Here is a 26,853-nt window from a genome sequence, read left to right on the forward strand (position 1 = left end):
CCAAGGCTTTGGAGAAGCCCCATTCAGAGGAAGCATCACGCCAGGGCATTCTGGGCCCCCAGCCACAATTTCCTTACACCCTGCCTTAAAAGGAGCATCCAGGGGGAGCCCCCGGTGGCTCAGCAGTTTAGCACCTCCTTCGGCCCAGGGCGTGATCCTGGGGTCCCGGGATCGAGTCCCAGATCGGGCTCCCTGTAGGGAGCCTGCTTCTCCCTCTGCCTGTGTCTCTGCCCCCCTCTCTGTCTCTCTCATGAATAAATAAAGTCTTTAAAAAAAAGCAGCACCCATAGCCAAAACGAGGCCCAGAATATCCTCTGCTCAAGCTACATCCCTCGTTCTTTGCAAAATGAAGAGGTAAACTTTTTGCAATCTTTTGGTAAAGAGATAAAAACAGGAAATGGGGCCTGGTCTTTAAGGGACCCCTTCCCCTAAGGTTGTACCAGAAAATGCCCAAGGGTGATACCCTTCAAGGGGTCCATACCCCGGCTGGGAGGTTGCCAGGCCAGCACCTACCACCACCGTTTTTGCCACAGAGATACGGGAATCTCCAGACGTTGCCCAGGCCAATGGCATAGCCCACACAGGACATGAGGAAGTCGAAGCGGCCCTTCCACGTGTCCCGGTCCGGAAGGTCTGCCGCCTTCTTCTGCACCTTGACCACCAGAGTTTTGGGCTTGTCATTGGCCACGGGGGCCTCGCTGACCTCCGTGGAGATCTGCCCATCGGCCACCTTGCTGCCATTGGTCGCCATGTCTCGGAGTTTGGACACAGAGGTCCTGATAGATGGACGTGTGATGTCGGCCCCAGTCCACGCAGACAGCAGTTTTGCGGCTCAAGGTCACCCTAGGAGAATGGGGGCGGGGGTGACAGGCGTGGAAGGACGGCAAAATCCTGGAGTTGCCCCAAAATAACACAAATAACCCACAACCTAGGGACTAGAGAAGCCTCTCTCATAAGCCCTCTTTCTCCTGAAGGAAGGACGGTGCCTTTTGTTTCCAGATTGGGGTGGGGGGGCGGGGGCGGTGCTGTCCTGATAGCTCCTAAATTAACTTCAGATCTGCATCTGTGTCATATGTCCCCTGGTATGTGTCTTCCTTGAGAAGAAAACCAAGGAGAGCAAATTTCCAGACAGAAATATTAAGTGTTGCTCGTCTTTGAGGAACCCTGAGGCCATAGTAACCACGTTGAATGTAAGCCATGGAGGGGCTTACCATGGGGCCAAATGCGGAGGTGACCGGGCTACAGGTGGTGGGTGAAAGTGAACACAGATCTAATTATGGTCAAAGTCCTCTTTCACATTTGAGCTGTGTGACTTTGAAAAAACTGCTTAACCTCCCTGGAGCCCACTCTTCCTATCTTCTAAATTGAGTACACTAATAGGACATCAGGTGGTTGTTCTTCTCTTATTCAGCAAGGCTCCTGTGCCTGGCAAATGGCGGGGACTTGGGACTATTTTGTCAGCAGTCCCCAAGCCTGGCTATGCTTCCAAGTTGTTTGCGAAGCTCTATAGTGATACAGAGTTCCAGGTCCCACCTCAGATGTTCCACATCAGAATCTCAAGATGAGTCCTGAATCTATACATTTAACAAATTCTGCAAAATGAGATTCTTATGCTGGGAGCCAGTCCCAGCCCTCAAGTGAAGAATGATCACTGGTTTACATGACCTCTCTGACCCAAGACATTCCACCTACACTCTGCACTCTTCTTGTCTCTTTAGTTTCAGGGGCAGCATGGAGCAGAGAATCGTGTATGACTTTGGACCCAACCCGGTCCTGGATTCAAAACTCTAGTCTACCTTATAAGCTGAGTGACCCTAGATATCGCTCTTGATGGTTCTAGCCTTAGTTTCTCCATCTATAAAATGGGAGTAATCTTATCTGGCTTGTAGAATTGTGGCAAAAATAAGCTCTAATGGTCGTATGGGTATTTTTCACCTGACTGGTTTAGAAAGAGAATTCCACAAATGGTTGTTTTGGTTGTGGGTATTACCTGATGGTCCTGGTGGGTCAGTCAGCTCCAGAGCAGCTCCCTCTGCAACCCCTGGGTCCAAGCCTATAAAGGAGAGATGAGGAGGGACCACAGTGAACTGGCAAGTGGTAGCTAATGGGCAGCCCTGGGGCAAGAGCAGTAGGGGTGCAGGAAGCCCATCAGAGCCCCCCAGCTGGGTGACTGTGTGAGTCCATGCAGTGTGGTGCTAGCCACAGGGCATTAGGAACATGCTGGAAGGGGCCCGCTGCCCTCTCAGGACAGCTGTGGGGGTGGACATGAGGGCAACACGGGACGGCATGCCATCATTTTATCAGAAGGAAAAGAAATCAACAGAGGGGCTGTAGCCCATTGGGGAGCCAACAAATGCAGCCGAGATTTTTCTCCATCCCCTGACCAAATGTGCAGAAAGCAGACCTCAAAATAGTTTATTTAGTAGGATCCTATTTAGTAGGAACCCCCAAATCTATTCATTAAAAAAAACCCTCCAAAACCCTAAGGATATATCTCAGGCATTCACAGTGATTACTTTATATGTGACTTTTGTTTCCTTTTTTTGTGCTTTTCTGGATTTTTATAATTATTTCTGGTTTTCTACAAAAATTTAAATTAATGACACAGAATAAACTTAGGGAACCTTCAGAGCAAACAGGACTGTGTGGAACAATGGTCTGAGGCCTCTGAGATGTAAGAGCAGAGCCAAAGCAGTGTGTTGCTCAGGCCCAATGAGCAACCTCAGCCTCCTCCCTCAGCTCTGCCCCACTGGGGAGGATCTTGACTGGGGTGCACTCACCTCCCAGCTCCTCACATGCAGTCCTCATTACCAAACACTACGGTCTCTTCCTAGAGTTCACAGAAAACCAGATTACCTTTGGAATCCAAACCTTACAGTGAATCCTGTTTCTTGTTTTCAGACATGACCAACAGGCTTGGCTTGGATGCCTAACTAGTTCCTGACTTGGCATGGCACCAGCAGAAGAAGCTCCAGACTCAGGTAAGGTGACCTCCCACTGTCAGGGATGGTAGCCCACCTTCTGGTCTACCAGGAAGTTTTGGGATATGCAGGAGAGAGAGCAGCCTTAGGAAAGGGGAGGCTAAAATGGAACCCCTTGCCCCTGCACCTCAATGTTTATAGCAGCAACATCCACTGTTGCTATGGAGAGAACCCAGATGTCCATTGACAAATGAATGGATAAAGAAGATGTGGTGTATATACACAATGGAATACTACTCAGCCATCAACAGTGAAATCTTATCATTTGCAATGATGTGGATGGAACTAAAGGGTTTTATGCTAAGCGAAATAATCAGACACAGGCAAACTATTATATCTCACTCATATGTGGAATTTAAGAAATAAAACAGAGGATCACAGGGGAAGGGAAGGAAAAATAAAACAAGATGAAATCAGAGAGAAAGATAAGCCAGAAGAGACTTTTAATCATAGGAAACAAACTGAGGGTTGCTGGAGGGAGGGTGGGAGGTGAGGGGAAGGGGTAACTGGGTGATGGACGTGAAGGAGGGCACATGATGTAATGAGCACTGGGTGTTATATTAAGACTGATGAATTGGGACACCTGGGTGGCTCAGTGGTTGAGCATCTGCCTTTGGCTCAGGGTGTGATCCCGGGGTCCGGGCATCGAGTCCCATATTGGGCTTCCCAGAGGAAGCCTGCTTCTCCCTTTGCTATGTCTCTGCCTCTCTGTGTGTCTTTCATAAATAAATAAAATCTTTAAAAGAAAAGACTGATGAATTAATAACCTCTACCTTTGAAACTAATAATACACTATTACACTATATGTTAATTAGTGGAATTTAAATTTAAAAAATAAATAAAATGGACCCCCTTTTGTGTATATGTGTGTTGGGGGGGGGGTTAGCCATTAATTGTCAAATCAGTGATGCCCCTAACTGTCCCCATGACCTACCCTTGTGGCCTCCAGCCACCATGTTTGTTCAAAAGGATCCAAACACCTTGGACTGGGGCTGATCACCTGACTCTGGCTAGTCAAACAAAACTCCTTCCTTGGGAATTTGGCATGAGGCTGAGAAAGAAGGCCAGCCTGTCTGGGGGAATTGGGAACTCTTGGGCAGCTATCTTCTGCCCACCTGTACTCAGAGTAGCAGGGAGAGTTGGTCTGCTGAGGAGGAAAGAATAAATTGAGGTCAAACGTTGCAGAGTCTTGACAGCATTTATCTTTGCCATTCCAGGCTTTCTTAAAACGGACTACATTCCTACGCTTAGAGTTTACAAAGAAAGCATCCCGACTGTGGTAATATAAGTGCCCTGTTTTTGCTCATGTTGACTCAGGGGATTCCTGAATCTCTGTTCTACCAACTTGACTGAGCTCTGAGGTAGGCCAGTAGCCTATGGGAACAACTTCCAGCCTCTGCTCTGGATACACTCTTATATCTTGATTCATTATCCATGGAGACTCAAACCAAACTCCAAAATCTACTGTGCATTGGACCTCAGATTGTGCCACACCACACAGGAAGGGAGACAGACAGACAGACACAGCTGTGGCTCACTCCCAGCAAGCAGGCAAGATGGCAGGCTGCGTTTAACGGGATGAAATGTGGTGTGTATGTCGTTTGAAGAAACCATTCAGCATCAACACAGAGGAAAGTAGAAGGTCGGGAGGAAGCAGAGTTCTGGTTCACCAGGAGGTTTATTCCATGGTCTTCTCCATGAGTACATTTAGCATCTCCTCGTGCAAAGGCCAGAGAGATCAGAGATTGTGGCCGCTTAAAGAGCTCAGCGTGAGGAAGGCATTCACGCTATCTTCGGAATTCATGGGAAAGATTCAGCCAGATGCTGTAACTGCCCTCTAAAGAACCACACAACCGTATGTGAAGTTTTCCTTTTAGAAGACAAAATGTGAAGGTAACAGCATAAGGCCGTGAACTGATACACTGGTGCTTCCCTGGGGATTCCTATGGAGAAGGCCCCCTGAGTTGCAAGGCAGTGAGATGGTGCTACGTCAGAGACCTCGGCTCCCCTAGACAGTTACAAGCGCCGGGCCCATTCCTCCCTGTTTTGATCCTCATCTATAAAATGGGGAAATAATAATAATCTTTCATTCGTACAGTTGTAGTAAAGGGTAAATGAGATCATGCATGTAAAGCCTACGATAGAATAATCTGGCTCAGAGCAAGGGTTTAGGCCATCCCAGCCATTCTCATCACCACAATGATGGGCACAGTGACGATGATATTACTACTACTAACAGCAGTTAACATTTATCGAGAGCTTATTATCCAAGGCCCTCCAGAGACTTGCAGCATTTTCAGAAGACTGATGGAAATTGTCCTTTTAGCCTCCGTGGGGAAAAATAGCTAATAAAAATTTCAAATCTCCCTGCTTTGGGCTCTCTGTATACCATCTGGAGAATGGTCCAGGTCATCACTCTAGGCCAGCCAGAAGCTGAGAGAGGTCCACTTGTGTGTTTGGTTAATAAAATAAAGAATTATTCTGTGGCAAGTCAAGTCTGGCAAGAACAAAGGTCAGAAGCATCTAATAGACAGGAGGAAAGTGATCAAGGGATCCTTGTTAGTCAAAAAGCCTGGGGCCCAGAGCTTACAGACAGCACTTCCAGAAGGGGCCTCACTCACATACCCCCGGAGTAGCTGCTTGCCCCTTTTCATTCCTGACACCAGCTTCCCTCTCTCACGAGAAACAGCACACAGAAAGCACAGCCATGTGCAAATTCACAGCAAAGGAATCTGGCTATCTTTCTAGAAGATGAAGGATCTCTGAAGTAGGAGCCACCCTCCAGCCAGTTGTTATTTCCTCTTTCCTGAAATAGGCTCCCATGCTCTGCAGGGCAGGGGCCGCCCAGTGTCAGAGGACAGCTGTGTTCTACAGCAGTAGGACCATGCATCTCTCCACCCGCCTGGACCGTGTGACTCTGCTCTACCTGCTGGCAGGATGGGTAAAAGGAATGCCTCTCACCACTTCACGATTTGGGGCCATCTTCAGAGTCTTCTGGTTCTTCCACATCAGATGACCATATGCTGCAGACCAAGAACCTGCCTACATGCTCCAAGTCCTTAATGTTTTATTAACTGAATTCCGCTGAAGCAATGTTCAAAAGGGCACTGTAATGTGAAACCACAGTGACACATCCTCTGTATTCCCTCACCTACACATTCACTCCTTCCTTCATTCAGCAAGTATTTACTTGCACGTGCTGTGTGCTGAAATGAGGATGGAGCAATCATTTCAAGCACTTTGTATTCTGAACCAGAGTTCAAATCAGTGAAGTAACAGAAGCCAGCAGAAAGATTCCATCTTGTAAATATTTACCGAGGGCCTAATGTGTACATTGAGCTGGGCTGGACACATGGGTCACAAACATTAATAAGACAAGATCTGTGACCTTGACAAGGTCATGACCTAGAAGGAGAAATATCTCCACGTGTAAGCAACCATAGTACCCAGAGATATGTGCTGTAAGACTGTATGAACAAGACACTGTGGGCCTCAAAGGGATGATTTAATTAAACCAGAGAAGGCATCCCAGGGGTGCCTGGGAGGATCAGTCAGGTAAGGTTCTAACTCTTGGTTTTGTTTCAGATCATGGTCTCAGGGCCATGGGATCGAGCCCCGCATTGGGCTCCAAACTCAGTGTGGAGTCTGCTTGGGATTCTCTCTCCCTCTGCCCCTACCCTGCTCTCTTTCTCTCTCTCTAAAATAAATTAATTTTAAAAAAAGAAGGCATCCCAAATGAGGGGACATTTGAACTGGGTTTTGAAGGGTGAATAGGTATTCAACAAGCTCAAAAAGAGGGAAGGGCCTCCCAAGTGGAGGGAAATGCAGGAACAGAAAGAGAGAGGTTCCAAGATAGGAAGGTCAGTTTGCGAAGGACCTTGAAAGCCAGGCTAAGGAACTTAGGGACCAGTAGCAGGAATGCAACAGGGGTGATGATGTGATTAGATTAGTATTTCAGAAGAAGACTCACTCAGGGAAGCTCTGGGAAGGAGTTAAAGAAAGAGACTTGAGGCAGTAAAGTGGTGAAAATGTTCCCATGAACATGTTCCTTCCTCGATGTGCAGTTTGAGACCAAGTCCTAAAGCTATCGATAAAAATGGGGCCAAACCAAGCAGAAAGAATACCTCTGCCAATCCCTCAGTGAGGAAATGCTTTATAAGAAAAAAAAATGAAATTGGGAAGCTCTAGATCAGAAGTGGCAAAATGGGTCAAAATTGGCCCTTGGGCTTGTTTTATCTGGCCTGAACAAAAACTTTTTCAGTTTGAATTAGGAGCCAGAAATATAACTCTCTAGGATACAGTATTTCAAACAGAGGGAACAGCAAGTGCAAAGGCCCTGAGGCAGGAATAAGCTTGGCATGTTTGAGAGTCAGCATGGAGGCTGTGCTGGCTGGAGTCCAGTACAGGAGGGAACAGAACTAGTCAGAGGCGGGCAAGGGCCAGATCACACAAGGTCTCAGAGACCATGGCAAGAAGTTCACATTTTCTTCTAAACAGGATAGGAGAGAGTAGAGGGTGCAAGTAGTGGGGGAAATCTGACTTACATGTAGGAGTCTCACTGTGGCTGCCCAGCAGATGCTACAGAAGGGCAGGGGTAGAAATAGGAAGGCTCATTAAGGGGCTGAGTCCAGGTGAGGGAGGACAGTGACCCAAATGGTGGCAGTTAGGGCAGAGGTGGTGAGGAGTGGGACCAGGGATTAATTCTGGAAGTGGGGCCTGCTGGCCTTGCTAGCAGATTGGCTATCAGCAGCCTAGCCCTGCACAGATGGCAGGCTGGGGGGAGGGGACTGTGTGGCAGCCACCTTGGACAATCTCCTCTCTGTCCCACTGCATCAGAGGGACTGGTGGCTGCGTGGGGTGGGAACTTGGGGAGAGGCCAAAAGGCCAAGGCCAGTGTCTCAGAGCTGCCATTGTTCAAGGCTAGGGCTGGGTCCAGAACGAGGCTCAGAGGGAGTAGGGCACCATGAAGAGCCGGGAAGGCAAGCGCGGGAGCAGCAGGCCTGGGAGTAGGGGCCCCACTCCCTCCCATGACGCTGTACATACTCCTGCTTTGTCTTGCTCCCATTCTGTAATTACAGAAATTACAGAGGTTTGCTTCATACTGCAATCACTCTACTTGCTTTTATTTCTTTTTGGAACACTGCAGTTCAAGAAAAAAATTAATATTGGGTTTGGCTTCATTCCAAGGGGAAACATAATGCAGTTTATTCTCTGCTTTAGGGAAAAATGCTAGGCTCAATAAATTGGACAGGCTTTATTGAGCATCTGTTGGGTATCCAGACCCATGCCAGCTCCTATCAAAGGAGAAGAGCCAGCTTTTATTGAGCACCTATTGCGTGCCAGGCATTTCATAGGTGTTGTATCATACAGCCTTCAATGCCATCTCTGTAAGCCAGAGGCTATTTCACCCATCTGACAGAAAGGGAAACTGAGGCTCACCAGCCTGTGACTATTGTAAAACAGTCTCAGATTGCTTGGTGATTCAAGGCCTTGCCATCCAAAGTGTGGTTCTCCAAGAGGCAGCATTGGCATCGCCCAGAGGTCTGTTAGAAATGCAGAATCTTGGGCCCCACTCCAGACCCATGGGATCAGAAGCTGCATTTTAACAAAGTCCCAGTGATTTGGGTGTACACAGAAGCTTTGGCAGCTGTCAGCTAGGGATGACTGATTATTTCACAGAGCTTGGTTCCAATCCCTGTGTGACCGGGGGCTAGATATTTAGCGTGCCTGAGTGTCAGTTTCCTCATCTGTAAATACGGACTCTTATACTCAATAGGATGGTTGTGAAATTCTGAATCGAGATAATGCATGGAAAGAGGGTGGTGAGAGCAGAGGGCCTGGTGCACAGGAAGTGCTCAATAAACAGCAGCTTAGGTTGCTATTCAAAGAGATGAATGGCTGGGGAAGTGCTTTGTAATTGAAAAACATTGCACAAATATGAGAACCAATTAATAGCTGATAATCATGTGCAGAAGGTTAGAGGGAGGATGGAAGTGGGCAGGCGGATGCAAGTGCTGTGGGTAGCCTTTGACACCACCTGCCCTGAAGGTCAGGGACAGTTCCCTGGAGAAGGTGCTTTGATGTAGAAGGGGCAGTTGGAGAGGTCCAGGAGGCCTCAGGACTTAGGTCTCAGAGACCCGAGTCTGGGGGTGAGGAGTCAATCGGCCAGGGTGCGAGCTGCAGGCAAATGGGATGGCCACAGGTGTAGATGGTAGGTCCTTTTCTTGGACCCTCAGCCAATAGGGCATAGAGCCAGGACTTATGCAGCCTCCTTCCTGCTCCAGACTTGCTCTCTGCCACACTGGTACACCTGGTCTACACCAGCAGTCTACAGATGAAGAACAAAGCCCAGAGAGGGCTGGTGGCTGGCCCAAGGTCACACAGGACACAAACAGTATGATCCTTGCAGGCCCCCACCACCCCAATCAATTCTCAGCTCACTACACATTCATACTAAGAGATGAAGGAAAGCAGCTCCACATCTCAGCACGAACTCATCTATCTCGACATACCTGAGAGGTAATTTGCAGACCCCCGTGCATTTCTCAATAGCATCTGTTGAATGCCTTTGGCTTCACAACATCCTGCTGTGACTTGCAAGTAAGTTACTTATTTTCTCAAAGTGTTCATTTCCTCATCGGGAAATGGAGCCAACAGTAACCACTTCACACAGAGTGAGGACTGGGTTTGAATTTTCTAGGGCTGTGCTTGGCCCAGCAAGTGCTAAATGCATTGAAACTAAAATGATCACTAGATTCACTTTGCAGATGATGGTATGAGGCTCAGAGGGGCCAAATGACCTGCCCAAGGTCACACAGGATTTAACCCAGGCCCTCTCACAATATGGTGGTATCTGCTCACCCAGCAGGGGTCTCCCAGACATAGGCCTGGGTGATGCTCTCGAAGTCTTTAGATGTAGCCTTACCACCCATTCGAGCCTTCCGGCTGGGTTCTAAGGGGAAGAGATGTGACTGCACATAGATGAGTTTCCCCAGCCTCACAGCCCCATGCAGATGAGAAAACTCAGACTCAAGCCCTTTCCCTCTACTTGAAGCCTCGGAGAGCCTGGAATTCTGGTTTTCCAGGGTCCCCCCCAAAGCTGGAATGTAGGAGAAGGCGAGAGAATGCACCCACCCACCCCCAACAAGCAGTGAGGAAAAAAAAAATCAGCTTTATAACTGCTAGAGGCTTAACAGACCCATCTAACAATGAACTAAACTCCAGGAGTTGAGCTTCTCTTTCTTTTGTGGTTGCACACAGGAAAAAAGATTCCCAACTTTTCATGAACAAAGAAGGAAAGGAAAAGAAGAGCTCAGAGTGCAGGAAGGAAGCGAGCCCGGCACTTACTAACATGCCAGGGCCTGTTTTAATTTTTTTTTTTTTTTTATGATAGTCACAGAGAGAGAGAGAGACAGAGACAGAGAGAGGCAGAGACACAGGCAGAGGGAGAAGCAGGCTCCATGCACCGGGAGCCCGATATGGGATTCGATCCCGGGTCTCCAGGATCGCGCCCTGGGCCAAAGGCAGGCACCAAACCGCTGCACCACCCAGGGATCCCCCAGGGCCTGCTTTAAATAATTTTTTTTATCACTCCCTCCCCATTTACTGATGGGTAAACTGAGGCACAGAGAGGTTAGAGTGGCTTGCCAAAGGTCTCATATCGAGGGGCAAGGGGAGCTAAGATGAGGCAGCTGGGGTCCTGTATACATAACCTTAAACACTCTGCTGTCTCTAGTGGGATACTCATGGAACCCCCAAACCCCACCTTTAGGGTAAGAGTGGTCTATTTCCAGCAAGCAATTCCCTCCAGGGCAAACCCTCACAAGGACAAGGCCTGCCACTCCTTTTAAGAAACCCAAGGGAGGCTGCAGAGGCCTGGCTCCCTGAAAGGCTAACTTGTCCCCATGGTTTTATCGGGCAAACCTGCCAGTGTCCCAGGAGCCAATAAGAGGCCACTTGGGATCCAGGCTAAACAGCTCTCACCAGGTCCCAGGGGCTAGAGGCTCTAATTATAGAGTCCCCAGGGGCAAGGGGACCCAGCCCCAAGGGGTGGTGATCCCCTGTGGGAGTCCCCAGCTCTCCTCCAATTGCACATGTGGCTTCTGGGTGCAGCAGGAAGGAGGCTGGCCTTCAGGCCACGTCTGCAGGGCAAAGAGGGAGCATGGCCAGGCGCAGACTTGGGAGCCGCAGGCCCCCGGGGGAATCCACTGCACACAGTGCTAGCTGTGTGATCTCTAGCCAGCCCCTTCTGCTCTCTGTGCCGTGCTTCTCCTCCGTGTGCAAGGAGAGGTGCCAGACTGCGCCTTCTAGGGCGCCTTCCAATCTGTGTCCTGATTCTCATCTCACCCTGTGTGTCTAGCTCAATCAGTGGTTTACTAACATCTGTCCTGGCCCCTAATTGTCTGCAAAGCCCCACTGAGCACCTCCTCTTGTCAAGGCAATGTTCAGTCTAATCCAGCCCTCACAGACCGTGCGCATCCCTGGGGAGCAGGTCCCATACTAGGTGTAGGGGAATAAAGATGCCAGTCGGGGTCTCGCCCTGCTTCCACCGAGTTCTCAGATGGCTGGGCCACAGGTAACCAGCAATCCATGTGATAAATTCTTTGTCAGGCTAGAGAAGGAGGGTTGGCCCCCTTGGCAGGCAATTGGGAGAGGATGGCACTGTGTCCCTCGGGCAGAAGGGGACAGAGGTGGGGGGTTCTCTATAATCACAGCCAGAGAAGCAGGACTGGAATCCTTGTCTTACCCCAAGTCTAGCTGTTGGTCCACTGTGGGCAGAGAGAAGAAGGTGAAAATGCATAATGTATTTGGGACCAGTGAGGAGCCGGGCATGGCTGGCTCAAGCTGAAGTGACTTAAAGAGCTGGGGCTGGAGAGGTGGAAAACAGCAGTAAAGGGTTTTGAATGCAGGAAAAAGGGGGTGCTCTGTATCCTGTAATAAGAACAAGGACCACACTAGATGCTTATTAAATGCTTAATACATTTAGTGCATTTCACAGATGATCATATATACCTCTCACCACACCCCATTGCACAGATGTGGAAACTGAGGCTCAAAGTAGTAAAGCACCTTGCCTGCGTTCCCAGATCCAGAAGGCAGTAGCTTGATTCTGGAGCCCATGCTTCTAATCACTCCTCCTCACCTTGGGCACTGTAGGGGGTGTGCATCTTGGGGGGTCCCAGGCAGGCCCCCAGGAAAGCAAACAAAAGGTTGATTTCTGTGGTATAAATGCTTCCCCTGCAGCCAGCTCAGGGTCCTACCATGAGGTCACAGGACTGCCAAGAGATGAGCTCTTGAGTGCTCCCTGTAAGGAGAGCCGGGACTCACCTCCTCCACTGGCACCTGAGTGGGGCAGGTCCAGCAGGTGCCTGGGGCCCAGAGTCCAGCCCTCTGTGGGTGGTGGGTGCTGAGGGGTGGGGAGGGATGGAGAGAGGGCAGGGAGGAGAAGAGTGAGGAATATCAGAGGGAGAGGTGAGTAGCAGAGCAAGCAAGCAGTGAGAGCAGGGGCACAGGAGGAAGATGGGAGGAAAAAGAAACATAAAAAGGGCAGTGGAGGGAGGGGAGATGGGGTGCTGTCCCTTTCCTGTGGGCTGCACGAGGCTCTACTCTGGGATCTCACTGAAGCCTCTGGAGAACCAACGAAGGAGGGGGCCTGTGTTTTAGCAGGAAGAAACGTGGTTGCAGAGCCCCAGTCTTGAGCATTTGAGGAGCTGTGACCCTGGCCAGAGGCCGCAGGGCCTGCCACGCTGGCTTCCTCCCTTTGGTTTAACTGGATGCTCTGTGGGCCAGCCCATCAGTCTGTGCTCTCCTGGAGGGCTCGAGGCACCTACCGGGAGGTACCCTGCGCCAGGCACCAGCCTCGGGGCTCTCGCAGTCCTGTTCCAGGCTGCGCCTTTCCTCCTCCCTCCCTCAGTCAAGAATGTGCAATCTTGTAGGGCTGCGCTCTGGGGGCTGCCTCTGAAAAGGCCCGGGCTCAATCAGTCAGAAAGGATTAATTCCGATCAGGAAATGAGAGTGACATGATGACCACCTGGCGTTCTTTTACATCACTCTTTGCCTTTTTAGATACACTTGTGAGAAAATCAGGGTGTTGAATAATTGTTCTCTCCTGTTCAAGATGTGCTTGAAGGACACTGAAGGGCATTAAGATAAACGCCCTTCAAAATCTCAGACTGGGGAAAAAGGAAAACGCAGTACTGCAGGCACTGGCTTCATTAACTAAATGATAATCTGTAATAAGTCACATGCAGACAGGCCACCTAAATGGAGAGCTGACTGTGTGTCACAGAATAGCACTTCAGTGGCTGTGGCTCCTGGCATTCCTTCAGTTCATTATCAAGCACCCACATCTGGGGCTCCACTTCCAACTCCGCTGGCTTATTGGCTCCATTCTAGAGATGAACACACTGAGGACCCCAAAGGTCAACCGTCTGGACCAAGCTCGCACAAAGTCACAATAAGAAGCAGCAGGGATTTCAAACTGATGGCCTGTGGGGCCGCCGAATGGGTCCTTTATGCGTGTCTGGTTGACTGATACCAGAATTGTAAAACTTGGATGGGCAGGTATTGGGGGAAGGTCAGTGTTTTCCCATTTACTGTATGTCCCGCCACGACTATTACCCTCTCCCTGACCTCTTTACTCATTTCTTTGACCTGCCTGGCTCTCAGTGGGTCCTGAGTTTGTAATCTAGTCACTCCAGAAAGCTCTTCCTCTAAGTGGTAGAAGGACAAAGTTACTCTTTCCCGAACTTCCCTAGGAGATGGGCAAAAGTCCAGGGGTGGATGGTATTGATCAAAAAGCACATTCAGTATTGTAATTGTAATTTATATTTGGGAAACAACAAATCCTGTCGTTCTCTTAACACAAGCTCATTTGGATTTTTTTTAAAAAAATGTAGAGGGACACTGTTTTAGCATATTTTGCAAGAATGAGGAGGGTGTGTGTTTTCAGAGTTGACTAAAGGTCAGATTCCAGGGTCTCGATATCTCCCACAAGAAAAAGCTGATTTTATTTTTAAAAGCCTCAAATGAATGCTCACTTTAGCCAGTGCATCTGTTCTTGATTCATTCACTTAGCTTTCAAGAGGAATCTTTATAGTATGAATCTCCCCTTCTTTGCAAAGCGAAAAACTCACATGCAGCAAGAAAAATCTACCCATTTGGGAAAATGGGATTTTTACAGAGTGCATTTTAAGTCCAGGGCCAATGAAGAAACTCATGAATATCTTCCGCTGGGGGTGTCACAGGGTCTTCAGAAGCTGATTTGGCAGCTACGACAGGGGCAGGAGGAACAGGCTCATGGTTAAGGGCACGGGCCCTGAGAACAGGAAAAACCCGGGTTTTGAGCCTCAGCTCAGATGCTGTGTGACCACGGGTTCCTCTCTAAGACAGAGGTGATGATACCTACTTCCAGCTACTATGAGGGTTAAATAAGATAATATGTAAAGTGGTTAACACAGAACCTGGTTGCTACCTGGCAGGTATCATAATCAACCACTTGATTAGCGCTGGAATCATTTGTTTTGTTTTTGACAGCTATGGGGAAAAGTCCCGGGCAGGATGCCGCAGTTATCTTAACCTATAGGCAATCAATAGAAGGGAACAGGGCCAGCCACTGGGAAATGCCGATCAAATCAAAATCTCAAAGCAAATGGTTCGTCAAACACGATTCCCCCGAAGTGGGCATGTGTACCTTTCCCGCAGTTAGCTCACTCGCTCAAATCCTCGTCAAAGGTCCGCCTCCCCGCGCCCACCGCCCACGGAGCTTGTCTCCCCAGGTCGGGAATCCAGGGCCTCCAGGCTCACTGCCTCACACCCTGTCATCCAGCCCCAGGATCAGCAGTGAACAAATGACCTTCCCTCTCTGGAAATCCAGAAACAGGTTGTCACCTCCCAGGGGATTTGCTCAGACAGGTTTGCGGAAACAAACAAAATGGTTGCTTGCATCCAAGTCCTCAGGATCCCAGCTCTCACCGCTGCTTTCAACAGAGCCAAAGGCCTGGGTTCGGCACCCTCTTTCTGCCTCCCAAAAGGAGTGGGCTTGTCTGCCAGCTACATCACATCTTTGCCAGCATGCAAATGATGCACTTTGGGGTTTCTCAGGGTGTTAACCCCATGCTCCCCGATCCCCGAGCAGAGGAGTAAACAGTTGGGACCAGCTGTGCAGGAGGGAGAAATGAAGAGCGTGGGTGAGAGTATTTATTCTCCGAAAGGGTTTCCAGCACGGGGTCATTTGGATAGCTGGCACAGAGAAAAGGCAATTTCCCCTAGCATGGTTTGCACATGGGCTTTTAGGGACAGCATGCTGCAGCGAGGTACATCAATCACGCTTTCCAAATGCAAAATATTTATGTATATTTTTGGTAATGGGGGCTGTTCATTTGTTCTGCTGATATTCACTAGCCCGGAATGAGGAGCTCTGTTATTCATCATTCTCATACTCATTTTAGCCAGTTTCACTCTCCCAACACCACAAATTACAAGCTGATACACGGTTGGGAGCAGATCCCTCTCCTACCCTCTCCTCTTCGGTTAATAATCACAGCTACCGTTGATGGAGCTGGACGCTCAAGAGCAGGGCTGGACGCTCCATCTACCTTACCTTATTTGGTCTTAGAACGATCCTATGAGGTAAGTCTGTTATGGTCTCTGTTTTGCAGACGAGGACACAGAGGTCCACACAGGTACAGTGACTTGTCCAGGGTCATGCAGCTAGGAAGCAGCAGGGTGGGATCTGACTTTGGCTCCAAAGCTGATATGGGTAGCTACCGTGACATACTGGTTCCTCACTCCTCCTGGGCTAGAAATGTCATCCCGGGCCCATCCGAATCCCGAGCACCCTCTTCAGCAGTCTTTATGGGGGTTGAGGTGCTCTGGGTGCAGGGTTCAGAGCCGGCTTCCTTCTGGTTCCTGATGCCACCCACCGCCCGCCCTTTCTAGGTGCCCCTCCAGGTCCTCCCCGGTGCTTCAACTTTTGACACCAGTCTGAAGTTTAAATCTCATGTCTTGCCTGACTGTGTGACCCAGATGAAGAGTCCCTTCACCTCTCTTGGCTGTATTTCATACCTTCATGAAGAGAAGGTAATTATCTCTCTCTGCTGAGGTTGTGGGAAGATGGAACTAGGGGAGGCAAGGGTCCCCCATGGCTGTCCCCACCTACCCAGCCTGAGTCTCCTGGCTGGGGGAGCTCAAACTCCAGACACAGTTCCCTCTGCACTCCTGCTCACTCGCTCCAGCAGGTCCCGAATCAGCATTCAACACACATCACTCTGCCTGTACAACGCCATTATCTCCCGAGGACACAGGCTCCGTTGTCACGGCAACCAGAGTCCTTCCACCAACTCTATTTAATAATTTCTCAACAGTGGAGCTGGGCTGGCTTGGGGCAGGGGAAAGAGCACTGGGTTAGGGGTTAGAAGCTTTGTGTCCTAGAGACTATGGCCTTGGGGCTCCCTTCTGGGTCTCAGTTTATTCATCTGTAACACAGGGGTGTCTGAAATGAGTGGATTGTGTGACTTTCTCTGGCCTAGACAAACCCAAGAAACAGTTATCCAGGTCCAGAAGGCAGGAGGCAGGGGACTGGAGCTACTGGGGAGTGGATGGAGGTTTGGGTGACATCCTAAATCCGTAAGAAGAACCAGAAGCTGCCTTCAGTGACCAAACTCCTTTGCTGAATTCTTCACCAAACGTCACTTTTCAGATGTTTATGCAACCTCCGTGACCCTCGGGGTCCAGAGCTGGGGTTGGCTAGGAGACATAGTTTTGCCTTACTCTCCCCATTTTGCAGATGTGTAAACTAAGGCTTAGAAGGCAAAAGGGTTGTCCATGGCTGCCCGACAGGTGGAAAGTCCTGCAGTCCAGGAAGGCCAGGTTGTTATGAGAGCTGGTCTACCTGCCTGTCCTGCCTCACTCTCATCTCACAGCTGATAGTGACCTCTGGCTCTCACTGAAGAAGACTCGTAGATAATAAAAAGCAAGAGGTAAGTACTACGATGTGTCGAACTATGCTGAACCCCAGAGATGCCAGAAGACACAGTATTCCTGTTCATAGGGAATGTGTAGTTTTGACTGTGAGAGGCCAGAAACGCCTGGTTTGTCTCCACAACCCACCGTGTTTGGGCCACCCACCATGGTCCAGGTGTTTGCCCACATCTGCCCCTGAGGATAACCTGTCAGGCCCCCAGAGGCCTCTATGAAAATGTCCCAAGTGGCCACCAACATCTCTTGCTTCAAGGAGCCACCGTGGACTCCACTCTGGGGAAGGAACCAGTGTGGACAGGCTTTGTGGCTCTTGTCTTGGACCTACGGTTGGGGAGGGGGTGGTTGTGCCTCGGCCCAGGTCCATGGCACCACTTTTAGGCATGGCCACTGCCAGCCCAGCAGCACTATTAAACTCATCCCAGGTTGGCATTTTCATTTAATACCCGCGGCATAATTAACAGTGCTGCATCTGCTCTGTCATTAGTGGCATTCACTGCCATTTGGAGAAAGGGCTTTATCTTCCCCAGTCATTAGTCTCGGGAGGCTATTATGAGGGAAATGGAGGAGGAAGCGGGGCATGCAGCCGCCCTTCCCCTGCCTGGAGAGCCGGCTCCGGGCTTGGGGTGCAGCTCATCGTCCAGTCCAGTCCAAATCCCTTAGCTTTATGGACTGAGAAATCAAAGTCCAGAGAGGGGAAGGACCCTGCCCTTTATCCCCTGCAAGCTTGAAGCCTGCCTGGACCCCAAGACAAGCCTCAGGGTCCCGCAGATCTAGACCTGAGTGGCAATTCTGTGGCATGTCAGTGGGGCGATCCTGGGTAACCATAAGAACGCCCCGGGGGCTCAGTTTCCTTATGGAGGATCCTAGAACACTGCTTGTCAAATACTCAGCTCAGTGCCTGGATCACAGTCAGACCTCAAAGTCAAGGCTTGCAGCTATCCGTTCATCTGCTACCAACCTGTTAAAAATGCATGCATTTAAATGTCATCTTCACATAATACTCTTCAGTAGGACAACTTCCCTGTTCCCAAGCCCACTTTCTTTCCTGTTTTTAAATCACAGGCAAGTCCTTGATCTCAAGCTCTGAAAACATCTGACATGGGAGCAAAGGGGCAAAGGGACTTAGGCAGCAGGGAAGCTGGACCTCATAATCAAGGGCACGGGAACCTTTGGCCTTGGTGGTTTTTATTTTGTAAAGTTTACTCTCTGCCTCGGTGAGTCAAGCCCCTGTCTCCTCCACGGTGACTCCACTCAGGTGCTTTCCAAAAGCAATGGGTAGCATGAAAAGGCACATGGAGAGGGGGCATCAGCAAGGTTTGGGTTCAAACTCTGTTGTGCAAGCCAGGGTGAGTGACTCCATCTCCCTCAGCCTCCAGGTCCTCCTCTGGCCCACGGGGACAGTAACAGCTATCCCCCTATGCCCTAGCATCCTTCTCACCGGCCTCAGGTGGTCCAGGACCCGTGCCCAGGGGGGCACTCCATACTCAGTGGCTGAGGGGAAGAGTTAAACTCTCAGGCGCCCCTGCCCCCCAACACCCCAGAACTTTGATTTTTCATAATCTTCAGCAAGGACAGAGGGGGAAGTGCAGTAATGGCCTGAATGAGTGATTGACTCCTTCCCCTTTCCTATCCTCTTGACTGGAAAGGACTCAGAACCACTCAGCCTGCACCTCCAGCAGGTCCCAAACAACCCAAGGAAACACCACCTATGGATGCTTCCTCACACCCTTTCTGGTTGCCGAGGCCCTGAGATCCTTCTAGACAACCTCACAGGGCCCCTGGTGTATCTGTTTTCACCCAAATCTACCTAGATAAGCAAGCTTGTGTTCACGCACTGAGAATAATCATCCCTTCCTTTCCTCCCAAATCTGGCTACCGCTGGGGGCTCCCCTGGCCAAATGAGCACATATCAGATTCCACAAACTCTGGGAATAATTGTGGAGATGTTAACCTCTGGCCCAAGCTCAGAACTAGAGGGAAGGCGAAAAAGATGCCGGGGCTCTTCCCCACCCCCACCCCCCGAACGCTGTGCCTTCCGGTACTATCCTGAGATCAGTCCCTATGTGCTCGGGGTTCAGTCTGCATGGATTAGGCTCGTCGGGCTCCTTCTCAAGGGGCAACTTGCTAGATTCAGACTTGGGTTTAGTAGAGGTGAATCCCATCACCTGGTGATAACTGTGTTCAGGGCTTGCTGAGTCTCTGTTTCCCCATCCAAAGGATGGAGATAATCATGGCAATAATAATAATAACAATAATATTTTCACTTGGCTCTCCCAGGGCTGTTGCAAACTTTGACTATAAAATTCTACATAAGTGTTAAGCGTGCGTGTACTCACATGTGTACAGAGACCTCATTTGAGTCAAGGTCATTCTGACTTGGGCTTTATGAGAAAACTAGTTTAAAAAAAATGTCTTTTTTTGTTTGACAGATGATTCTTCTCCAGGATATCAAGGACCGCATTTTCTTCTCCTGGAATATTTGATACAGGATCAAAAGACAGAACAGTTTCAAGAACATTTTTCTGCAACCTGCAAAGGACTCTTGTGATGACCAGAAGTTTTAGCAGCACCAAGTTCCAGCAAACTGCTATACTGATACCAAATGTTGTCACTCAACTCCCGTGGCTGCTGCCCTCTCCCTGGACAGAACCTCCTTACCAAACACTAAGGCCATGAAAACAACCTGCTGTCAATGTCTTTCGGGGCATCTTTGACCTTGAATGTCCCTCTGGCCAGGGCTCAGTTGTGTCAGGAGCTGGCATGCAACACCGATCTTGCAGACACCATGCACAGACAGGTGGGCAGAGCTGCAGGTCACCGTCCAAGACGGCCACTAACTCCTGCTTCCTGCAGCCTGGTCTGTATGCCAGGATTCCACTCGGCCCCGGAAGCTGGGGGCCCCATTGGCAGCCAGCCAGCCCCTGGCACCTTAATGTGGCCTGTTCCACCTAGCTGCACGCCCCCTGCTTTCGAAGAGCCCCAGCCAATCACTCTGCAAGACCTGGCCTCCTTGTAATTTCCAATTTGTGACAAATGTAAAAATAGAAGGCCATTCGATGCAGGCGGCTCGCATCAAATTGGATGCCACTTTCGTGTCATGTCAGATCACGGTAAACAGAGCTGATGACTTCGTCGGCCGCTCTCAATGACTTCTGGAGCAGTGAGAGGGTGGTGACAAATTGTGGGACACCTAAGAGTTGGGGAAAGGTGGCTGGGTGCACAATATTAAAACCAGCTTCAAGTGAGTTTGAAGTCTAGCTCACAAATATGCTGTGAGAGGCAGGGCACCCGAGCACAGGTCCCAGTTCTACACCTTAGCAGCGGAGGGACCTTGGGCACAACTCATCTCTCCATGCCCTGGCTTCCCCCAAAGAACACCACCACCCTCCCAGAGCTGTGGCAAAGCTCAACTGTTGGGAAAACAAAGGGGGAGTGCTTTCTAACTGTGCAGCTCCATAAATGGGGCGTGTGGTCCTTGCCAAGTGAGCAGCACTGGGGCGGGGGGTGGGGGGAAGCGCTCTTCCGGGGCAGGGATGTCAGCACATGGCAGTTGAGCTGGGCCTCCAGGGGCCAGTTATGGGCCTAGCAATCCTGCAGCAAGCACCTTCACCTCTCTTCCTCTGTTTCCTTATCTGCACAGGGACAACCCTATGTACCCCACGGGGTTTTGTGAAAATTAAATGCAAAAATGTAAGTAAAGCACACAGCACATTCCCTGGCTGATCGTCAACTTGCAATAACTGTTAGCAATGATTGTTATTGACGATATTATCATTGGAACAATATTTAGTGGGTTTTTTTTTCTTTCTTTCTTTCTTTTTTTTTTCTACGTTTGTGACTGAATCCAAGTCTGTGCTGAAATATCACAGCTTGTGTTCACACCTACCATCTATGCCAGGCAGGCCTTATCCCTACTATTAGCTGGCTTCCCACTGACTCTCATGCCAACCTGCCCCTGGCTCTGAGGTCTGCAGGTGAGCTCTGAGCAAAGATGCTGGATGTTCACAAGGCTCACAGAGGCCACATTTCCTGGGAAGGCCTATGTTGGGGTCCACATCTGGCCTCCCAGCAATTTCCCCCTCTTAGATACCACACTCTTTCCCTCCACCTCCCAGCAACCTTCAGGGAGTGGAGCAAAAAGGTAACAGTGAGGAGCACCAGTGCTGGGCCCACTGAGGAGCCGGTGCAGAGGAATGCCACGGAGCAGTGGATGTCTGCCGATCTCCTCACTGAGAGGGGCCCTGCTGCTCTTTGCAATTGGAGTCAATTCAAGGTTGTTTTCATCACGGCAGGGGCTGTGCTCTGTCCACCATTCTCTGGGCACAGAGAAGCTCTGGCGAGTCTGCATGGGGGACTGAAGGGGCTGCTCTGACAGGGGCAAAAACAGGCCTGCTGACACTCACATCTCTGTGTCCTTCCGGGGGAATAAGGTGATTAAAGGGCTCTAACTGGGTTTGGCACTGCAGCTGTAGCTGAAGGACAGGGATGCTGGGGTTGGTGTGGCTTTGGTGATCCAAGGGAAGGAAGGTGGGCACACCTGGGACCAGGTGACAGGGAGGGGCTCCAGCATCCCATCTGCTCCCAAGGACAAAGGGGACGGGGCTTGAGGATGGACTTTGGATGCAGGGGGCTAGAGGAGATGGGCAAAGCTTAATAGTTGGCACTTGGTCTGTGATGCATATCTGTGCTAAGAGAAGAAGGAAAAAGATATCTCCGAATTCCAAGTGGCTTGGGACATTTCTATCTCAGCTGCTGAGCTCACAGCCAAGCCTACAAACAGTATCTTTACATGATGGCGAGAAGCCACCTGACATTGGTGCTTTATTCAAGCTCTTAACTTATGCTGGGAAGGTAGAGAAACAGCCACTGCTCAGACAGCAGACCTAGAGGCCTCATTGCCAACCATTAAATCCTCACAATCACCCTTCTACTTCACTCTATGGAGGTGAAAACTGAGGCTCAGAGACCCAGGAGAGGGGCAGAGTGTTGGCCAGGAAATCAGAAGATCGGGGTTCAAATCCCTGCCCTGCCTCTTCCCAGCTGGATGACCTTGGGCAAGTCACTTCCCTTCTCGGTACTGCAGTTCCCTCACCTCTGAAGCGGGGATTAGAGGAGTAGCGGCTGCAGGAGGTTATTATCGGAATTATGCTGGCCACACTGGAAGCTTGCAGTATTCCATTCCTCCCTTCCTTCCAGTGGGGATGAGAACTTACCCAAGGTCACTGGGCCAGAAAATGGCAGCACCCCAGCTCAAAGCCAACTGAGCCAGGGCTGGTTCTAGTTTCAGAGTCCACCTTTTCGAGCCTCCCTGGCTCAATGACATAGAAAGGTATTGCAAGTCGGTCCATGCCAGCACTGTCGTCACCTTCCGTCGGTGCAGGCTTTATTCTCAGACACTTCCTAAGTGCCTGCTATGTGCTGGGCCACGCATAAACAGATGACATTTGGAGTTCCTGATTGCCGGGCATGTGAAATCCGGAGAGACAGAGCTATTGTGCTTCTTTCTGCCTTGATGGACTTGCTCTTTCCTCTCTTTACCCTCTGAGTTGTTTCCTTCTGGGCCTCTAGATGCCCCTCTCAGCTCCATCCTGAGCTGCTGGGGACCCACTTCTCACCAGACCTTCCAGCCTGGGAATAAAGGGCTGCACACAAGACGGATGGTCCTGGTTTCCTCTCCCACAGCAGCTGCCTCTCTCCTGTGTGGTTCTTAGGAATCGCCCCACTCTCCAGATTCTCTGCCAGATAAGCCCGGGTGTGTGCCCCTGCCTGGGACTCACTGTTTGTCCTCCAAGCCCTGGCCACCGAGCCAGCGCTTGGCTGGAGAGAGAGAAAGCTCTTTCTTTGTTTGCTGCTTGCCTGACAATTTATTTCTGAGACTCAAGAGAGGCTCAGCCATTTTGCCCTGGATGCTCTGAGGAAAGGTCTCTCCCACTCCTCCTGGGACTTGCACCTCTAAGGGCAACGTCCCCTCTTCCTCCTCTGCCTGAGGGAGGGCCTGGGACTACTCAGACCCAGACCAGAGCAGCGGCGGGGTCAACCCTTCCCAGAGAGAATGCTCCAAAGGGAGAGAGTGAGAGAGAGACACAGAGGGTACAAGTTGCCTGTAGTTCCCACTGATCTCCTTTGTTCTGGAATTTGGGAGTTGGGGCAGCCTTCTCAGACTCCCTTGTGAATACGTTTCCCCAAAGTTCCCAAAGAGAAAGAAGAACCTAAGCAATACCCAGCACCCACCATCCCATCTAGCCAAACACCTCCTCTCTCTCCAGACACCCACTTAGTGTGTCACAGAAAAATGAAGGTCGACCCCAAAGTCCACTCACATAGCCCGACAGCCTGAGATTTTGGGGTTGTCACCAAAGCTCAGGAGCCATTTTACTCAGTGCTTTCCCCTCCACCCCAGTTCTTCATGGGGATGAGGCTGGGGTTTCTAGGAGAGGGAGGGAGCGCTCCAGCCCCATATTGGGAAGAAACAGGGCTTTATCATTTGGCTTTTTAAAATCCAATTTTCTCCTTGGGGTCCATGTCTATCTTGGGAAGAGATTAGCTAAGAGCCTCAGTAAGGGGTTGCCCAGTCTAAGTTCCTTGTCTGAGGACCAAGCCAAGCTAGAAGAGGGCATCTGTGGGTGCCACCCATAGGGATGGAGGGCACAAAGGGGACGGACATGGAGACCCCGCGGTCACTGCCCCGGGGCAGGTAACCACGGCAGGCACTTTCCCTTTTCCCACCCCCCGGAGAGCACAAGCGGGACACAAGAAGGTGAAAACAGTTTCCTCAGCAACAAGGGGACGGTGTCCCCAAACCCTCCGGGGGCCTCCCCTCACCCCACATCCCTCGGTGCGGCGCAGGGTGCCGCGGAGCTGGCGTGCGCTCAGCCCCGGCTGTGGCAAAGGCTCCTTGGCCAACATCTCGAGAGCCTGCGCTGCCCCAGGAGGCGAAGGGGAGACCCGTCCCCAAGTCGCTCGCGCCAGGGCCCTTGGAGAGCGAACGCGGCGCGCGGCTCGACCTCGGCGCATCGGACCCCGGGGCGGAGCAGTGGCCACGGCCCCCCGGGCGCTCCTCGTCGCATCCTGCACCGCCCGGGGCCCCGCCACCCCGGGAAACGGACGCGGCGCTTCGACGGCTCCAGCGAGGAGGCTCCAGCGCCAGCGAGGGGGCCCACGCGTGCTCCGCGACGGGGAAGGGGCAGGGGACCCTCGCGGCCCTCGCGCGAGCCCCCGAGCCCCCCAGCCCCGCGCGCCCCAGGGGACCGGCCCGGGCTCACGTCGGCGGTCGGGTCGGAGGGCGGCCCGGGCTCCCCCGTGCGGCCCCGAGGCCAGGCGAGGAGAGGCGCGGGGGACCGAACCCGGGGCCGCCCCCACCCGCGCGGCCGCACCTGCCCGGGGGTCCGGGGCTCCGCGGCCCGCGCCCCGACGCCGGCGCCGTTCCTACCTGCGGCCCGGGCTGCGCTGCCCGCAGCGGGCGCTGCGCGGGCAGCTCGGCCGCTCCGGTGCGCTCCGGGCGCGGGGCCGCTCGGGCTCGGGCTCGGGCCGCGCTGCGCTCCCGGCTCGTCGGCTCCTCCGCTGCTCCGCGCAGCGCGGCTCGGTCTTCCGAGGGCGGGCGGAGGGACGCGGGGAAGGGGCGGGCGGGGGAGCGAGGCGCGGGGGGCGGGAGCGCGCGGCTGGGGGCGGGGCGCTGCTCCGGGAGCCCGCCCCGCCCCGCCCCGCCCCGCCGCGCCCCGCCCCGCCGCCCGCCCCGCCCCGCCGCCCCCCGCCGCCCCCGGCCGCCCCCCGCCGCCCCGCCCCGGCCGCGGGGTCTCCCATCCCGCCTTCCCGCCCTCCCCGCGCGCCCTCCCCGCGCGCCCTCCCCGCGCGCCCTCCCCGCGCGCCCTCCCCGCGCGCCCTCCCCGCGCGCCCTCCCCGCGCGCCCTCCGGCTCCCCCTCCGCCCGCCCACCCGCTGCTCCCTTGTCTCCCTCCTCCCATCCCCCCCTCCCCCTCCCATCCACTCCTCTCGGGTGGCCTCTCCCGGCCTTGGCCTGGGGTCGTCTGCCTGCCGGTCGCGGGCTCTGCTTCCCGTTCCTTTTCAGCACGGATGCCCCTCTTGGCTTTCCTCTTTCCAGCCTGACTGTCCGCTTCTGCGGTTGGTCTGTCCTTTCAGCTTCTCTGTCTCCCTCTGGCCCCCTCTTCTCTCTGTAGGTTACAGGGCCCCGTGGGTGGGGGTGGGGTGGGGGGGTGGGGGTGGGCTCCTGCCTCCCGCAGCCTGTTAGCAGGGGAACACAACGTCTGACCCGAAGCTAAGTGGCGCTTGGTGCCTGTCTGGGGGTGTGCCTGTGGCACGGTGGGGCAGGTTGCTACCAGGGTTTGGTCCTGGAGACACAAGTGGGTGCACAGGTGGATAAACATGACTAAAAAGTGGAAAAACACCCGAGGGATGGCAGTGGAACCCCCAAGACATCCTCCTACTTGCAGTGTCTGAGGTTTGAGGGATCCTGTCCTGGAGAAGCCTCTCTCCTAGCTGATCCCAACCCAGTGCGGGAGGACTCCCTCCCTTCCCTTTGCTGACACCGCCTGCAAGACCTGGCACCGCCGCCCCCTTCCATTTTCACAAAGGCTCCTGGAATTGGGGTCACAACTGGCCTTCTCTCTGGGTTTCCCAAAGACTCATAGAATTCCCTCTTTCCAGCCCTGACCTACTCTTCACCTCCTCTCTTTTCCCCTAGGGCTGGCATTTCCTGATGGACTTGCCATCCTCTACCCACCTTGCACCCCACTTGGATCATCCATCCTGGGGTCCCATTGACCACCCTGACTTCTCCTGGCTCTTTCCCTACACGCACCCACAAGCATGGCATCCCAATACCTTCCTTGATATCTTCCATCTGTCCCTCCCCCCCACCTCACTGGTCACTAGCTCCCACAGGCTTATAACCTCCACTGACTGGGACTTCAAATAAATATTTATTGAGCTTCCACTTGCCAGGCACTGTCCTATGCTCTGGGGACACAGCGGTAGACAAGACAAATCTCACAGTGGTCTTGGTCCAGCATGGAAGATGGGCTTCTGTCCAATAGCCAAGTAAGCCCAGAGTGACAAGTTTTGCCAGGAGCACACATTTCAGGGGCATCTCAGGCCAGCTCGGGGTGGCCATTTGATCTGAGGGCCATAGGATGATTGGGAGCTGCCTGGATGGAGAGGTGAGACACAACTTTTAGCAAAGATACAAAGGTAGCAAAAATGGAAGCTATTTTTGCTTGTCTGACATTCATTTCAACTTCTTCAGGTGATAGCACCTCAGTTTTGATTTGGGGAACTTCCCCTCCTCCCCTCATTCCTATGGCGGGGTGGGGTTCTCTTCTTCCAGAGGTGGACACATGCCCTGGGTATAGCCAGAGCCACCATGACCTCGATAGGGAGGGGGCACGGAACATGTGGCATAGGCTGGCTCAGTGAGAAGTCTCCCTGGGACTTTTGCGAAAACTAATGTTGAACAGAAGCTTGATCTCCACCGCGGTCCCAAGCCTGGAGCTGCCAGCAGCCATTTTTCACACCTGGAGTAGACCCTACCTGAAAATGCAGCCAACATAGAGCAGGGCAAAGCTGGGAGATGGAGAGTGGACCGAGTCCTGATGAATATTGTTTGGGTCTCTGAATCTAGCCGTGCCTGTAGGCTGTTTAGTTATTTTAAAACCCATCAAGTTCCTTTTTGTTAATTATGCAAGTTTGAGTTCAGTTTCTGTTGCTTAAAATCCAAACTGTCCCGATGAATCCAGAGCTGGATTGAGAAATATGAAGCATTACCTATGTAAAGAAATAATCATAACCACTTCCATCTCCCCTTCTGCCTTTGGGTCTCCTGAATAACCTCATTCACAATTGTCTCTCTTTTTTCTAAATTCCTGATCAGAAGTTAATTC

The 26,853-nt window shown here is 51.9% G+C and overlaps 1 protein-coding gene across 3 annotated transcripts in view; it reads right to left on the reverse strand.

The window, feature by feature from the left end:
- SLC6A1 (solute carrier family 6 member 1) overlaps positions 1-24,610 on the reverse strand; it is a 42,232-nt gene extending 17,622 nt beyond the window's left edge. Inside the window, exons 1-3 of one of the 3 annotated variants that reach the window (XM_072722151.1) lie at positions 24,391-24,610; positions 1,991-2,053; positions 514-843 (exon numbers count right to left, since the gene is read on the reverse strand). In XM_072722151.1, coding sequence (XP_072578252.1) covers positions 514-751 — 238 coding nt within the window. In that variant the 5' untranslated portion in view covers positions 752-843; positions 1,991-2,053; positions 24,391-24,610. Of the gene's footprint in view, positions 1-513; positions 844-1,990; positions 2,054-5,942; positions 6,170-22,174; positions 23,016-24,390 lie in introns of those variants that run through there. The other 2 variants (XM_072722153.1, XM_072722152.1) reach the window with 2 other exon arrangements.
- Positions 24,611-26,853: the final 2,243 nt, after the last annotated feature.

This window comes from Vulpes vulpes, chromosome 9, assembly GCF_048418805.1.
Source record: "Vulpes vulpes isolate BD-2025 chromosome 9, VulVul3, whole genome shotgun sequence".
Taxonomy (NCBI): domain Eukaryota; kingdom Metazoa; phylum Chordata; class Mammalia; order Carnivora; family Canidae; genus Vulpes; species Vulpes vulpes.